The following is a 16,956-nucleotide window of genomic DNA, read 5'->3' on the forward strand; positions in this document are numbered from 1 at the left end:
TATATCGATACTATCGAAAATGGATAAAAGTATTCGCGATAATATCGATACTATTTTCTTTATTGAAAAGCTAGAAGCTTATTTATATCGCTCGAAAACGACCATCAAAAGGCTTATATTTACTCGATTTCATCAAGTTTATTTTTTTTCTAATATTTTTATTCAATTGATGAATATTTTCAATTTACAATGTTCTTCACTATCTTCTTATTTTAATTCCACATGTAAATTTTAAAAAGACAGTTATTACGTTCCTTATAAATACAAATGTGAAATAAACTATTACTGCTATAAGGAAGTAAACAATTTTCATTATATTACCATATAGAATTTCCTACTGTTATACAAAGCGAAGATAGTCAAAAAGTCCATCGATAATTGGGACATTTTCTTCGAAACCTACACGAAAATATTTCCATCTTGCAATGGACTTCCTACAGTCTGTCCCGAAGGGTACGAGTGCCCAGGCAGAAGAAAGAAGAAGTACTTCGTGAGTTGGAAGAAATCTACGGACTCGATAGATGGGGGAATCCATCGACAACAGCTTCCATTCCCATGGACGTATCAATCTTGCAGATAAACACGGCACTTGGAGACTTTGTCATGCACGTACCATCGACGAAAAGGATAAAATATTTTATTCGGGGAATTCCATATCCGGGAACGGTTCCTGATAAACTCGGCTAAGAACACGCAGGGCAGGTGATATGCAAGGGATATCCTTAGAGAGGATAAAAATTGTGTTTGGATGCTCGAGATCCGTATTCTCCGGGTTCTTGGTCCTCGTCCAGCGGCACTCGGACTGTTTTCTGAATACGTAACTCCTGCTCGCGGAGAGGCAATCGGCCAAATATTCATGCGACCTCATATCGAGAAACACAAACGGACGATCCGTCTCCCGCGATACGTAAACTGGATTATGTGCCCGAGGACCAGGGCGGATTTCGTGCAACCGTCGCGCGATATTTGCGAACATCGATGGTGTACAAACAGCTACGTACCTTAGAAAACGTTTAACTCGCGCGACCTCTTGGGGCCAGTGCTCCCATAACGATCTAAAATGTCAATTTTATCGATTCACGCTAATAATCTGTTTAATCTCAAACTTCTTCGTACGAAGAGAAATTTAAATAATCTGCCATTTTGCAGTTTGAAGTTTCGTTTTCGAGACACAAACACTCAGTTTTTATATTAGGGAATCTTGTTTATTGTTAGAGTTTACCATTTTGCAGTTTGAAGTTTCGTTTTCGAGACACAAACACTCAATTTTTATAATAGAGGATATTTGCAATTATTTGATTAGTTTGAAGATACTTGTGATCTTGTTTGTTATTGGAATTTCTATTGGTTTTGTAACATCGATACAGATAACTTCAAACCACGGATCGAATCAAAGAAGTTTCGATAGATGTTCGTTCGAAAAATACGCGCACGGTTTGAAAAGCCCGATCGCATTATTGATTTTATTGCGTCCATTTGTTCCATATACCAGAAAAGAATTTTTTATTATTTTCTCCATTTCCCAACAAAACATTTGTTCCCTTTGGAAATAAAAGCTTTCAAATGTACGATTGAAAAGGAAGTTATTAAGCAACCAGCTCGTGCGTGGATTGTATTTTTTAACATTTTCCAGAAACAATTGCGCAATGTTTTCGGTTTGCAATGGAAATGCAACACGAATTGGAGTAACCAATACTTTTTGAACTACTTATGTGTAAATTTCTCGTGGAAACTTCATGTTTGACAACAGCATTCAGTTTTTATATTGTATATTCAATAAGTAAAATAAACGATAAAATTTGTATGCAATATTTATTATGCAACTGATTGGGGCAAACAATATTTTTTAAACTACATACGTATATACTTTTCATTCAAACTTGACGTTTGACAAGAATATCCAACTGGCAATAATAATGAAAATCTAGCATTTATTGTTTACATTTGCAACAAGAAACGAACGAACGGAATTTATACAGTAATCTACTATAATCTAATGCTTACATGCATGGATAATAGAAGTTCCTTAGTAGGGTAAGCATTTCTGGGAATATTCTATTTCGCTGGTTCTATTTGGGACACACCCAAAGTCACGGTACGACACAGTGTACTGGAGGGTACTCGAGTACTTGGTTTAAACCAATAGCATTAGCCCAACGAAACCCGTATCTGCAGCCTCTGTGCTCCGGGAAATTGCTCGCAGATGCACCTTTAATGGAATGTCAACGTCTCGTCGTCGAAAGTTTTTACAAAACCTCCTTTCGCGTCTCGAATAATTATGGAAAATGTTGTGCAGGACAAGAAACGAAATTTAGCCTGGACGCATCGTGGGCGCGGCTCGTTTTGCGTACCGCAGATCGATAAAGAGTCTGAATGAAACCCGTCACAAGAAGCAACTCGGAAATTCACTTATCTTCTCAATAAATCCAACCATTGTCTTTCACTAATTATATTCCACGTGAAATTCGTTTCTCTGCTCACAAATAATATTTTTCATAACACATTTCTATTAAAAAAAATTTCAAAATATCTGCAACTCTCCAAATCCAAAATCTATTCTGAAATATTCCATTTACAAAAATATTTAAGATACGAATAACTATTATTCTGACATTTTATTCGGGGTTTGAACTATGTTACATAATCCGTTACATATCACGTTTTGCGACGAAATTCTTTCCAACGAGTACGTTCAACGAAGTTCGAGTGGAAAGATTATTCAAACTGGTTGAAAAGTCGTGGAATTATATAGAACTCGCCCAGCGAAAGTTGACGGTATAATCATAAGCTTCGCGATCCGTATAAAAACTTCGTTTACGAAGCATAATTATCAGCCAACCGGCACACTTTGTATCGTTCCAAAGAACCCACTCGTCGCCGTGAACACGTAAAACGATCAAATTTTTCGAACACAGTGGCGACCAATTAAAAAGTTTGTTACGCGAAACGAGAAAGACGACACCGAGTCGCTCGTCCATCAACTCGGGAAGTTTTAGTTGGAAAACTAGGAGTTAATTTAGTAGAGGTTGCCGGCTACGAGACAAAACGCGACAACGCTCACATTCAACCGCCTCGAGAATATAATTAATTGCTACACGTTAATTTAAATTGCTTCGTACTGTTAACTTTACATTATTCGTTATTCAATTATCTGACACGTCTCTCTAAACTGTCTGTTGAGCAATGATTTTTCATGTCCAAAAATAATATCTTACAGCGTTGGACAAATTTTAATTCTTACCACGTGTTAAACTTGCTTTACATGTGATGAAAAAACAATTTTTTAATAAATCTTTGCAAATGGATATATTGGAGCGTAACAGAAATATAGAAAAATAATGTGTATTTAAAAAATTAGTTTATCCAATGTCTATGCATTTAATTTTGCAATGAAAATAAAAATAGATACTTACATCACATTCTTAGCTATCGAATTCTAATTAATTCTACTCGAAATCGATTTTTCAAGAAATTAAATATTTCTATCAAACTTCGATTTTGAGTTACAGTTGAATCATTGTGCGTGAATTGTATCGAAACACGTATCTAATGATTATCGTAAAATTATTTTCACGAAACTGCCCGCTGCTGAAGCTATCATAAATTGACATTCTATCTCGGTAACGAGTATAAACCGTTCCAAACTAGGCTTAATCACGTTTGTCGAATACGACTGTGGTTTTCGTGCGGTCTCCAGCTCATTGAGGAAATGTACCAAACCCATTCCCAATCCTTTTCATCGACCATCGGGCGCCGGATTCCAGCGTACCGCCGAAAAATACCCGACCCCGTTGCCAAGAAATTTCGCAAACGGCCTTTTTGCCCGAAACGTTTAATCATATTTTGGTTTGCAACCAGTTTTCCATGGAATAAAACAAAAGAACGCTTAACTACAATATAAACCTTCATCGATGCGATCCCCTATAATACAAACGCTTTTCCAAGCGTTTCCAGAGCCGGATACGAAACTTTCTATCTTAAAAGATGCAAGGAAATATGAAGCACAATCGAAAATTTGCATAGTTACTTAAAACATCCTCGATTTAAATCCAGCACATCCTCGCAACGCTTTATGTTTTTCTCTCTTTATCATTTAAAACAACTTTTGCATTGTAGACGAGCGGCTCGGCCTCTAGCGTCTCACACCCGTTAAATTTCTTCAGCCAACACTCTGCAGTTTCCGCGAGCGTTCGCCGTTCCTTAGAAATTCTCGACTCACCCTCTGCCTCGGAAAAATAATACTTCCTCGCTGATTACAACTCTTTTTCTCGAACCTGCGTATCGGAACCGACGGTAAAAAGAAAACTTCTCCGTTCCACGCCCTCCGTCTGCCTCTGCTTGATTTTATCTTTTCTCTGGATGTTATTTAAACGAGGCGAGGAAACTATCTTTAAAATGTGTGCGCGATATTTTAGTTTGCGTCGCTCGTGGAGCAAACTTGGTTTCGAAATTAAATTTCTACTTCTGTAAATTAACTTTACATAAAGTTAATTACGTCTGTGTTTACGTCTTGTATTAATTTTATGTAAAATAAAGTCTTGTAAATTTTACTAGACTGCTGATAGTAAAAATAAATGTATTCAATGGATATGTGTTATATAATTTCTTTGTCTTTTGTATATTTTTAATGTATTTTCCTGAAGTTAAGACAATCGAGAGATCATACACATTGCAGGAGAAACGGAGGAACAGGGTGAAATTTGCAAGATGGTAAATCCAATTTGCTGTATCGCTTGACGTAACTAAATAATATACAAATTTCCTATCTGCTATGAATTTCACAGCATGAAACCTTGCTGGGGCAAACACGCTTTATGGCGTTGTCTTAAGGTCAATAATTAACGCTTGTCCCTGGGATCAATAACCATTAGAAATTCCTATTCACAGTCTCTTGAATTATAATTCGTTCCCCAGTCTCGGTTATGCATTGGTCGCTATACAAGTCAATATAACGACCACAGATTTGATCTTTCTTCGTACACAATATAATAAAATATTTAAAAAAATATTAATCGAATATTGTAAATTTATATAAAATATAAATATTCAATATTCAAAACGAAAGCTTCAGGAAATGGTTCTTTCGAGAAAGAGGGATGAAAATTTATTGAAAAATTTTAAGAAATCTAAGTACAATCCCTAACAATATCAACTAGTAATACAACATTTTGAGAAAAATTAATCGAATATTATAAATATATATAAAATGTAAATACTGAGTATTGAAAAATGAAGCTTCAGATTGCAAGATGGTAAAATATTCTGTATAACAGTTCCAAAATACTGTGAAAATTTTCTTCAGAAATCGAGAATCCCAAAGTGTTAGAAAATTATTTTTTCAAGAAAGAGGGATGAAAATTTATTGAAAAATTTTAAGAAATCTAAGTACAATCCCTAACAATATAAACTAGTAATACAACATTTTGAGAAAAATTAATCGAATATTATAAATATATATAAAATGTAAATACTGAGTATTGAAAAATGAAGCTTCAGATTGCAAGATGGTAAAATATTCTGTATAACAGTTCCAAAATACTGTGAAAATTTTCTTCAGAAATCGAGAATCTCAAAGTGTTAGGAAATTATTTTCTCAAGAATGAGGGATGAAAATTTATTGAAAAATTTTAAGAAACTTTGAGTGCAATTGCTCCGTTATCCAGTCGATGTTGAATATTTTTGGAAGCTTTCGCAAGATTCGTGATATATTTTTGCACTCGTGGCAGGCGATGAAGAGCACTAGGACGCTTTTCGTAATTAAGTGGCGTGTAAGGTAAAAAGTAGAAGAGAAAGGGGCAAGAAATGGCCGGGCACGTTCGCTGCTGTCAACGAGAGGCTTTCCACTAAGCAAGGTAGCGACAGCAGAAAATAGGAACGATGGATCCAGAAATTCTGGCAACGAATTAATCGCTGTTATTCTGTTAATATCGTTTCAAGTTTCATTTTCGTTTAGAAAACTTTCGAAAGTATTAAGAAGGTTCTCAAAAAGTCCAATTTTGCAAAGCTTTGGGAGACTCGGAAGCCTTTGATTTTTTTGGAACTTCGTTAGCAATATTTTTCTCTGTTCTGTCCCATAAACGTACTTCTTTTTTACGTAATGTCGTTAGGGTGTAACGAGGCAAGTGCCTTGGATACAACAGATTAAGGGTAAGTGTAATACACGCATCGTTATTCACTTTCAAACGAGTTTTTCCCAGAACGATGTTTGTCAAAGGCATAGTAACCTGGAATACTACTGAACCAATTAACTTGTACCTGTACAAAACTGGAATTAAATTGACAACTGTGACGCTTTGTATTTCAGAGATGAAAAATTTGTTCCAACATAAATATTCTTTAAATATATTTTTACTAATTCGAGTTTCAAAGGAAATATCAATATCATTATGTTTAAATTATTTAGTATGCTACATATTTATTTTATCAAACACTTGACAGACACGTACATATGTACTTTTTAAATTTGAGGATGTTATTTTAAACTCGATTCACAAAAGTCAAATCAAATCGAACCATTGTCAGATTCTTCAAACAATAAATTTTCATCATACTTCAATGAAGTGATGCAACGTGTATTTATTTTCGAAACAATAGAACGTTTTGTGCTGTTAATTACGTATTGCTCTTTATTGCTCGCGTTAAGGGACACCATTTTGAGTATGTACTTCAGGTGCGTTGATTAAAGTAGATTGGCAATATTTTCATGTGTATCTCGTTAATTACTGAGCTTTCGACAGCCCAATATTTGCCCAATATTTGTTCGAAATTTGTTGCCCTCCTGAAATCTGACTAAAAAACATATAAAAACGAAGGAATCAGAAAGTAATAAGTCTCCTTTAAAACTGAATGCAATTTTTATATAAGACAAGTTTTATAAAACTCGTGAAAGATTTCTCGAAGCAGCATTAAACGACTCGACCTGTATTAATGAACGATTCTTGTATTGGCATCGTTTCTGTTTTGCTTCATATTATTTCTATATACTTTTCGTTACTAGACTTTTAGATCGCTGTTTCCGTTCTCACAATAATCTCTTTCGTTTATTTTCCCAATACCATAACTCTTCTTTCAACTACCTGTCGAACGTTTCTCTTGTCTTAATCCTTTCTCTAAGTTCTGCCTCAGTTTCCTTCACTTCCTTTCCGAGATTGAAAATGACCAGTCACGAGATGGGACAAATTTAAAATCCCATTTAAACTTTCAGAAAAACCCCGCTATTTCCAAGGCATTAAACGGAGAAGATTTAACAGTTATTTGAAACTAATGCAAGAAAATGTAGAATTGTGAGACAAAGGGGAAATTTATTTCACTTGTTGCGTACCTAAACGTGAAATTAAAATAATCGTGGTATTAAATTTAGTATCAAATTATGTAACTTCAAATATTTGTTTTTATTCCGTGACATCATAGGTGAAAATTAATTTTTGAACTTTAGTCGGGTCGTGAATTTTTCATGTTGAGTTCCATGTTTCATAAGTATTAAACTTATTTCCATCTGTAAACATGGCATAATTATATCGTCCTTTTTGCTTACAAAATTGAATTTATATTTTTTTATTAATAACTTGTTTAGTATATTACCCATGGTTGTGTTCATTAAAAATGAAAAACGAATTTTAAAGAAAAATCGACAGAGGTTAGATGCTGAAATTTTTCGACGAAAAAAAAAATTTCAAATCATTCTAGAAAAATTATTTTTAGTTGCAGGGGTCAATTGCAATCATTTTTGGTCATTACACATATTCCCGAATTTCTACGCACTTTCGAGAAAAAAATTCAGTAAGTGCAGAAATTTTTCGACGAAATTAAAAAATTTCTAATTGTTCTAAAAAAATTATTTTCGGTTGTGGGGGCCAATTACAGTCATTTTTGGTGAATAGACATACCCCCGAAATCCTACGCAGTTTCGAGAAAAAAATTCATTACCGAAAATGTAATGTCTGACCGTACGTTGATATGTTTCCCTGAAATTTCGTGCGAATCTTCAAAACGTCATAACTCATGAACGAATTGGAGGATTTTAATGTTTAAAAATGCAAACAACGCGTATTTTGGCGAAGAATATGTAGAAATTCTAAGAATTTTTGAAAAATTGTTCCTTAATTCTGTAAAATGAGAAAAAACCCGTAAAAATAATCTAAAAAAATACAGGGGATATAAAATCTACTCGTATATCTCGTCCGTGATTATATTTCTCGTTTTTATCACTTCATATGTAGTTATAGTCCAATTGTCCCCTGAGTATACCAGAAAATCCTAATTTTACTGTATTAATAATTATAAATAAAATATCGAATATATTGTCACCAAATTAAATCATTACTGTAATCATTATTTTGACGAATAACTAAGATTAAGCATGTACCTATAATGATGTCAGACAACAGAAGCAGACAAAAATTCATAATTTACACCAAACACTTTCGTTCAAAACAGTGGTTTTAGTAAGTGGTTTAGACTTCTAAACTGTATTATACGTACTGCACGGAGTTACACAAATCGTCCCTGAATGATGCATGCGACGTTAGAGAAACCCATGTTTCATTCCATAAAATGCATTTTCGCGATAGTTACGTCATTCATCATTAGCTCATGCGATAGGAAATCTTGACCAACAGCGAAGCAACTTTTCCAATAAATTCTAATCACTAAATTCAAATTCCATCCGGAGGCAATCTCCCCAGCATCCTGTTGTACAAAGCTAGCGCTAAGAGCTTCCCGGCCAGTAGCACGCTGAATTTACGCAACAGAAATTGTCGATGCATTAGAAAGGCAGAAAAAGAGTATAAGAAGAGCATATATTGCAACGATAATTCGATAAGCTGACCCGCGTATCCCCGCGTTTGTTCACCAATGGACGTTCTCTCGGTTTCTCGTTCCGTCCATTCTTACTTTTTTTTAGTTTCGCCCCTCGTGCACCGGTGTCTTCTTTTTTTCGTAATATCCACAAAACTCATAGACTTCCAATCTGTTTCCGTAATAACCAGAGTAAACGATCGGACGTGACGTCACTCGGTTCGAACGCCCGTAAACCGAACGCTTTGGAATTGTCGATTCGCGGTCATCGTGCCGCCTAGCGTTTCGATATTTAAACAGGACAACGGAAGCTCGGTCGACGCCGCGGCCATTACACGTTAATGTTGGACTTTGTTTGCCTTAAAAATTGATGCTCGCCGTACCCGATCCCCCTGTTTCGCCATTTCGGGCTAGCAGCCGGCCGACTCTTGTTGCTTCTGCACGATTTTTTCCCCCCTCCCTCCTCCGCCCCTGCTCCACGTGTCCAATTCCCCTTGGTCGGGTATCAGTCGCGTTTTGCACGCGCGAAACTGGTACGTTTTATCGGGAATCGTTCGAACGTAAAATTCTCTGCCATTCCGTGTTGTATTTACGAAGGGACGCTGTGTTTTCTTGATACGAAGCCACCGGGCCGCATAGAATTTCAATGCCCATCGCGTCTAGGACAGCATAGAGATAAGGGAACTGCATTAAGCGTAAACACGTTACGCGAACTTAATAATGCACGTGAGACATTAATTTATTATGTAACACGTACTAAATAATATCATTAAACTTAAAAAGATGACCAAAAGAGAGGCGTTGAGTTCATCCACGTTTTCTACATTTTCATTGGAACACGATCTTTGCACAGAATCATCATGAACAAAATATATTAATTGTTTTGGTAATTAAGTAAACTCTGGATTAAAGCTCTAACACACAATGGACTTTGTTAATTTATTACGTGTTATGTTAATTTAAGACGTCTGTTAATGAAATGGCTCGAAGATAAAATTTAGGGAAACATGAAACGATCGTTGAAATTCCAAAAAGTTTCGAAAAGAGTTTGAAAGTCTATTTTCATAATTTGATATGGTGACACATAATTATGGTATCAACCGACAAGTAGCTTTATTTAGGTGATATTTATACACGTTACTTTGATTTTCTTGCTATTCGGAGTGAATTAACCATTGAGAAAGGATAATCTGATTTGAACGTCCGTGGGATTGCAGATTCCTAATGCCAAGCTCCCAAATGTTTCGCAAACATTATAATGTTATCTCTAACCCAAGGTTGCAGTGTCCGCCAAATAGGTGGCTTTGAAGAGAAGCATATTCAATTACAAACGGTACGTTCGTGAACAAACAGTCTAACGAACCGAAGGACCAGACAGACCCCAGACTAATGACGTGACCAATCCAATGACATACTCATTAATACTGGCAAGTATCATAAGTGTTTCGAGGTATCAAAACAAATATCGAAATAAATAGCTCTTGACATAAATTAGTACGATCTAACATACTTCTTGTGGTATGTAATTTACACGTCAAGTACCATCGAGACCTTGAAACAGCAACGAAGTAGCTGTCAAATAATTATTCCTTTTTCCTGGAAATTTTTCTTACAAAACTGTACTTTCATCTATAAGATGCAAACCCAAATGTCAAACCATTATAGTATTTTTTTTAGACGCCAAAGTTAATTTTTCATATCACAATTTTCATTTATATTAGTTTGTATTCTCACCTTTCCTATTCTGTTTTTATTCTGATTTTCAAGGGTTGTCTCAGTATTGTTCTGAAGTAAACATAACTATTGGTGATGAGCTCGTATTTAAAATAAGAATTCATGAAATTTTAACGAATCAAGTAGACCTTCGATTGCCAACAGCAACCAGAGACCTAAGAAAGTGGTTTTGGTACAAAAGTAAATGCAATTCTATTCTTTCTCAGTCATGGTGACTCTAATTTTCTCGTCAAAGCACCACCTGCGAAGAGAATGTTCACCAAATATCTTGACTCTTGTCGAAGAACCCCGAACCTCGTCACGAGTCCTTCATATACCCGGATTATTTGCTTCAAGAGTGTCTGTCAAAGTTGGAATCTGTTACAGCAAAGATCTGTCTCGATCCCCTGTTTAGACTTTACAAAGCAGTTCGAGGAAATTCTCTCCAGTTCCAACAATAGATTGACTAACTAGTTAGAAAGACACGATGGGAGTATCAAGAGAATCAATCGAAGATACGAAGTCAATAAAACGACTAACTGAAAATTCCTTCGAACCAAAACGGAAGTTAAGAATATTATAGAATAAAAAAGATTTGCCAATTATTACCATTTCATTATTATCGTAAAATTCTCACGCTATTAATACTCAGACATTTTTATGAATCACCGTATTTGCAGCTTTCAGACGATGGAGATAAGGTTTAAAGTAATTTCCTTGGAACGTCTTGGCACTTCAGAGGATTTATTCGACGAGATATTACAGCTGATATCACCGAAGCCATCGAAATCAAAGATCTTCCATTCCTCAAGTATTTAAGTTAAATCGTTTGGACGACACAAAAAATTCAATTTGGACGGTTCTCGCGATTCCCGATATTATTGGAGGAATCTGAGTCTCGAATGAATTGAATCGACGTCGTATTTCATTTTAACCGAAATAATTCATTATTTGATAATTGGGCAAATTTCTGTTTATATTACATTCTTGGAGTGAAAGATCGAATATATTTGAATGGAAGGAAAAATTACAAATAATGTTAAAACATATTTCGATAAGGAACTAGAAATGTGCAATTAAATTACGTATCAAATTACTAAAATTTTGAGCCTTATTTCCATCGTTTTAAAGTTCCGAATCTGGTGTTCTTGACGATATCGATGGCGATTCATGACAGGAAGTCAACACGAACGCGGCTGGAAGACGCGAATATCCTGACATTAAAGTGGTCACCGACCTCGCCTGACGTTAATCCGATCGTAAATGTGTAAGGATTAATGTTGCGAAGAATTTACGACAATGGACGCCAATATTCGCTCACGCAAGAGCTGCATCAGGCTATTCGAGCTGCGTGGTACGATCCAGGGAACGACACCTCGAAGAACGTGATCAATTCGACGGTGAAACGGATGAAAATATTGTACAGATATAACGGAAACGTTTGGCTACAATACAAAGTGGGAAGTCAAAAGTTTACTAAGCAGATAGAATAATTTCCATCGAGTAAAAGGTATTTATAAAATACGTAATTAAATTACGAGCACTGTCGAAACTATTAGAAATTTTGTTAAATAATATTGTATTTTTTGTACCTCTACTGTCATATTTATTAAAAATCGAGCAGTACTTGTCAGCAACGAGTAATTAATATTATTACGAATACGACTGATAGTCGTAGCCATCTTGATTTTTACGAATGGTGCTTAAATCCTTTTGCATTTATCGTGCATCGAACCACCGGATATATTTAATAAATACATTCTCTGTCGTCAGTGAAATTAATCGTGAACGTTTCGTTGATTCTTCATATCGTCGAAGAAATTATTGCACAGTGAACAACGTGGCTAGCGTCGTACTTAGAACGAATGCAGATTCATAAGCCGCCAGCAATCGAATTTCGACGGTTTAGGTTAATTCTGTTAAATACTTACCGATCGTAGTCAGCACTGTGAGAGAGTACAAGAATGCTTTGGCGAAGTTCCACTCGTATTCCGGTACACGTCGTTCAGTGACGGGATCGCTGGCGGAACTTCCGACGTAGGTCTCGACGTTCTGGGTCGCCATCATGTCCTCGGTGATTCTCTTTACCAGTTGATCCTGGAAACGTGCGATTTCCTGGGCAGCCAGTCGCGTCCAATTCTCACGGTAAAGGATGTTCAAACTCTCCGTGATTATCCATATATTCTCGACGGTCTTCGCTCGAGCCTCGTAATTAACCTACGAGCAAATATTTTGAGATATTAGAGAAATCAGGAAAACTTCGTTTCATTGAAAATGTTAACACTAGATTTACGGTTTGATTCCATACTTAAAATTACGAAACTCGTAAATATTATTTTGTATCAATTTGTGTTAAACTTTATTGATGCAATGAATCTAATATTAAATTGCTGTGAATAATATTGCAACGCAAGCTTCTCCAATCTTGTGCTTGAAAAGGATCCATCAAAGCATTTATTCAAAATTCAGTTAATATATCAATTTACATAGATTTAAATATTCTATCATTAATACAAAATTTTGCTTCTCTATATATTGACAAATAATTGTAATAGATCCTGCAAGCAAGAAACTTGATAAAAATTTGAAATTCTCTGTCGTCGATAACCGTTTAAATAAATGATTGTTTGCGGGCAAGCTATTGTCTTGTCCAGCAAACTGTAAACGTTCGGTGTGACAGCTTACGGTTCGAAGTACCGTCGAACGTCAGTTAATACGACGCGTCGAGAGCAACGACAAATAACGAGTCCAGAAGGCGGAAATATCTTTTCTGTACAGGAGTCCTCGCGGAAATGGTTTCGCTTTAATAGAAGGAAGAAAGTGGACGAGACGTTCGATCGATAAAACTTGGTTGAAACGAGCGCTAACGCCAGAACGCACAGATAATTCGATTGACTTCGGGTTCAGTGAGGTCATCTCAGGTAAGAAAGCTGGGATCAAACCGGAGATGTGACGATAAATCGAGATTTACTTTCGCCGATACTCTACGTACGATGGAAGGAGCGAAACTTTCGTAGGTTTCACGAGAATGTCAGTTTACGCTGGTCATATGCAAATTCCGTACCTTTCGTCGAATTTATTATTGGTTTCGCAGAATGCAATTAAACACAAATTATAATATTTTGAAACTGTTTACAATTTTATACAAGTCAAATGTTAAATAATTGTATCCAAGATGGAATGTTAGTTTTCATATTTTTCAATATTATAAAATCAGTACAAGACACTAAATATATCGTTGAATATATTTAATTTTATAAATTCGGTATTGTATCGAATAGAAGTGTATTCTTAACTCGAGGTTTACACAAATTTCGTCTCTTTCGTCGAATTTATTTTTGGTCCCACAGAATCAAATTATAATATTTTGAAACTGGTTACAATTTTATCCAAATGAAATATTAAATATGAAATGTTAGTTTTCATATTCTCTAATTTTATAAAATCAGTACCAGGCAGGGTACTAAATAAATCTTTGGATATATTTGATTTTAACAATTTTGAAATATATTTTCGACTCGAAATTTGGCCCTCAGGAATTGTTATTATTTTATTTGTCCCAATAATGAAAAAGGTACACTGACAGGTATATACCGTTGTAACAGAGACACATAACGTTAAACGACAATATTGTTACGTGCTTTTATTCTCTATTGTTCGTGCCGGTTGAAATTTACATTTCGTGATAATTGTTTTGCTGCGAAACATATTAGTACAAACGCACGGTATAATGAAAAACAAATTTTCAACTTCTATCGACGATTGGGATTGGATCGCTCTGATGTCGCATTATTTGCTTAATTTTCAATTTACTTGTCGTTAAAATGGAAATGAAACGACGGAGGTTACATATTTCTGGTCGTTATTATAAAGACATATAAGAAAATAAACGTGAAATTAATAGAATAATGAGGGTAATTCAAATTAAACTAATTTTCGTCACTAAAAATAGCTTTTAAGTCATTCTTTTAATTTCTTACGCTTTTTTCTGTGATTTGTGCTTCAGTTTTCTTGAAATTCGAAGCATCTTACAAATTGTCAGCTTTTTGCACTCAAATGTGACACGAGGTTTTCCACTTTTAATTTTTCCAGGATTTTTTGATTTTCTAGAATATTATATACAGCATAACAACTTTTATTTAATAAATACACAATTTTGTCGATGCTATACTTTTCTGATCTCAACAATATCATTCCATCAATTCTGCTTTTATCTAACATTTTTCCAAGATTCATTACTCAATTTTCTTTTAAAAAAATGCAATAATATTGCAAGTAAATAGCAAGTTTCAGCTAGCGACAGAAATCGTAAAAACCAAAAATGGTCTAAGAGACTAGTTTTTATAATTTTGTGCAATTAAAGTCAGCTCGAGTGTACATTTTATCCTCAAACTCCTGCATGATATTTCCTTAGATTTCAAGATTTTGTACACTCATTCTGCAAACACATACCATGTAGGATACATAAATCGTACACGTTCTTTTTCCAAATATAATAACTAGACTGCGGATCTTTATGCAAATTCACATTTTTATTAATAGAATTAATGAAACGGAAGCTTCGCAGAGGGCTGTCTGAACCCCTAAATATAATAATTCGTATCTTACTTTAAGTATTTCTTATATTTTTGCATATTAAATGCATTCTGTAGTTTTTTGAGGATTAAAATTTCCCATAAATGCATAAACTAATAATAAGTCTAATAATAACCATAGAAATTTTTACTATGCACTTTAAGCCTCGTTTCATTAAAAATCCTCCCCTCCGTCAGTCGTCATCCCCGTACTCGTTCAACGAGAAAAGACAGCATCTGTCATTGTCGCGTGTTTGTTTATATTTCCCGCGAATTCCCTTCGAGCCAGATACACCGTCGATCAGGAATTAATATTTGTACACTCACCTGCTTGAGCCAAGCGGTCGCGTTCCGTCTGGTAGGCTGATTCCCCGCTATTGTGGTGGCCAGGGTCCTTTGTTGTATCCCAACGTCGCTGCCGCCTTCGATGGCGAGGAAGATGAAGCTGCCCAGTAAAGTATAGCCCACTAGAAGGGCGCATATACCGAGGTTTATAATAAACCCCTTGAGGAAGGAGTGCTGGCTGGCCTTGTCCGGCACTCCCCCGAAGCAGAGGCATCTCACTTGTCTCGATGCGTGAGTCTTCGAGCGGTCCGACGTAGACCTCTTCAAGGACGATGTATTGCCATTATTCGCGGGCTTGAAGCCCTCGTAAGCCCTGTAATGTCTCGCGTTGTCCTTCTCCATCCTCTATTTTTTTCCCCCTTTCTGCCGGATCAACCAGTCCCTGCGTCTGAATCACATTTGTCGAACGGTATCTCCGGGACGGCCTGCCGTTCGCATTTGTCGGGACGCTACGTCGATAGGGAAGAACCGACCCGTCGGGGGGAGGAAAGAAAAATAGGAAGATAAGAGTGGACCTCTAATCTTCTTCGACCTCTCTCCCGATGGTTAATCTCGCGCCGTTCGCATCGTCGGTTTCTCCAGCGAGTACAGGACCTCTCAGAATCACCCGAATCCTCTTTCCCTCTATTCCTCGTTCCTTCGTGTCCCGTTCATTCTCTTCCGAAGACTTGTTCTCGCGACGATCGTCGACGGTTTCCTTCCGCGAGTCCGACTGTATTGCGTAACAATGAGCACCGGGAACGTCGAACACCCCATTGCGAGCGAGCCACGGTTCGACACACTCCATTTGGCGAACGCTATCGACGGTTCGAACGTTCGAGCATCTTTCCGCGAGAGCCTTCTCTCGTACGGGGTACGATCGATCGTTGTCACGGGATCGACGTCCGGGCGTCGATTTTTATTAACCCCTCGGAAAACGGACCGGATCACGGGAAGATCTCTCGGAATCGGGCGTTCGATCGCGCGCGAGACGCTCCTGTCATTTTTCTAGAAGACGTCCTGACTGGAACGCGGCCCAGAATTCTATGGATAAAATCGATGTTCGAGATATTTTCTGGGATATTAGTTCCCCTTGGTATATCGCCCTCCGCGTTTAAGAAATGTTTATAGACGCATGTTGAACAGCGTCGAACCTTATTAAAGAATCCATCGTGCGATTTTTAAACGGGCCCTTTCGATAGCTTTCGCGTCGATCAATTAAATACGATACGTCGTCTCGAGGGGAAGCCGCGGCACTGCGACATCCGCCGAGAGCACTTCCGGCTACAAGGCCCCTTTCCCTCCGGTTACCGGGTAAAATGGAAACTTGAGGAACGCCGCGGAGTGAATTTCAAAAGTGTCTCCCATAAGTCGCTTAAACTTTCGTAGCAGCTGAATCGCAAAGCCGCCGGAGTTCCGCGCTACCCCATCGTCTCCGGGCCACGCGGGAAAGAATGAAACGCGGCGGGAACCGCAACCGACGAGGAAGTGGCGAACGGCAATTTCAAGGCTTCGTTCCGACGAACCGGATTTCCGGAATGAGCGTTCC

The 16,956-nt window shown here is 36.8% G+C and overlaps 1 protein-coding gene across 1 annotated transcript in view; it reads right to left on the bottom strand.

The window, feature by feature from the left end:
• The window catches only part of LOC122400885 (TWiK family of potassium channels protein 9-like), a 119,868-nt gene extending 103,832 nt beyond the window's left edge, over nucleotides 1–16,036 (bottom strand). Inside the window, exons 1-2 of the mRNA XM_043402620.1 lie at nucleotides 15,411–16,036; nucleotides 12,441–12,726 (exon numbers count right to left, since the gene is read on the bottom strand). Coding sequence (XP_043258555.1) covers nucleotides 12,441–12,726; nucleotides 15,411–15,770 — 646 coding nt within the window. The 5' untranslated portion in view covers nucleotides 15,771–16,036. The remainder of the gene's footprint in view (nucleotides 1–12,440; nucleotides 12,727–15,410) is intronic.
• Between the last annotated feature and the right edge of the window lie 920 nt (nucleotides 16,037–16,956).

This window comes from Colletes gigas, unplaced genomic scaffold (genome assembly GCF_013123115.1).
Source record: "Colletes gigas isolate AHSC1104 unplaced genomic scaffold, ASM1312311v1 Colletes_gigas_Sc00020, whole genome shotgun sequence".
NCBI lineage: Eukaryota > Metazoa > Arthropoda > Insecta > Hymenoptera > Colletidae > Colletes > Colletes gigas.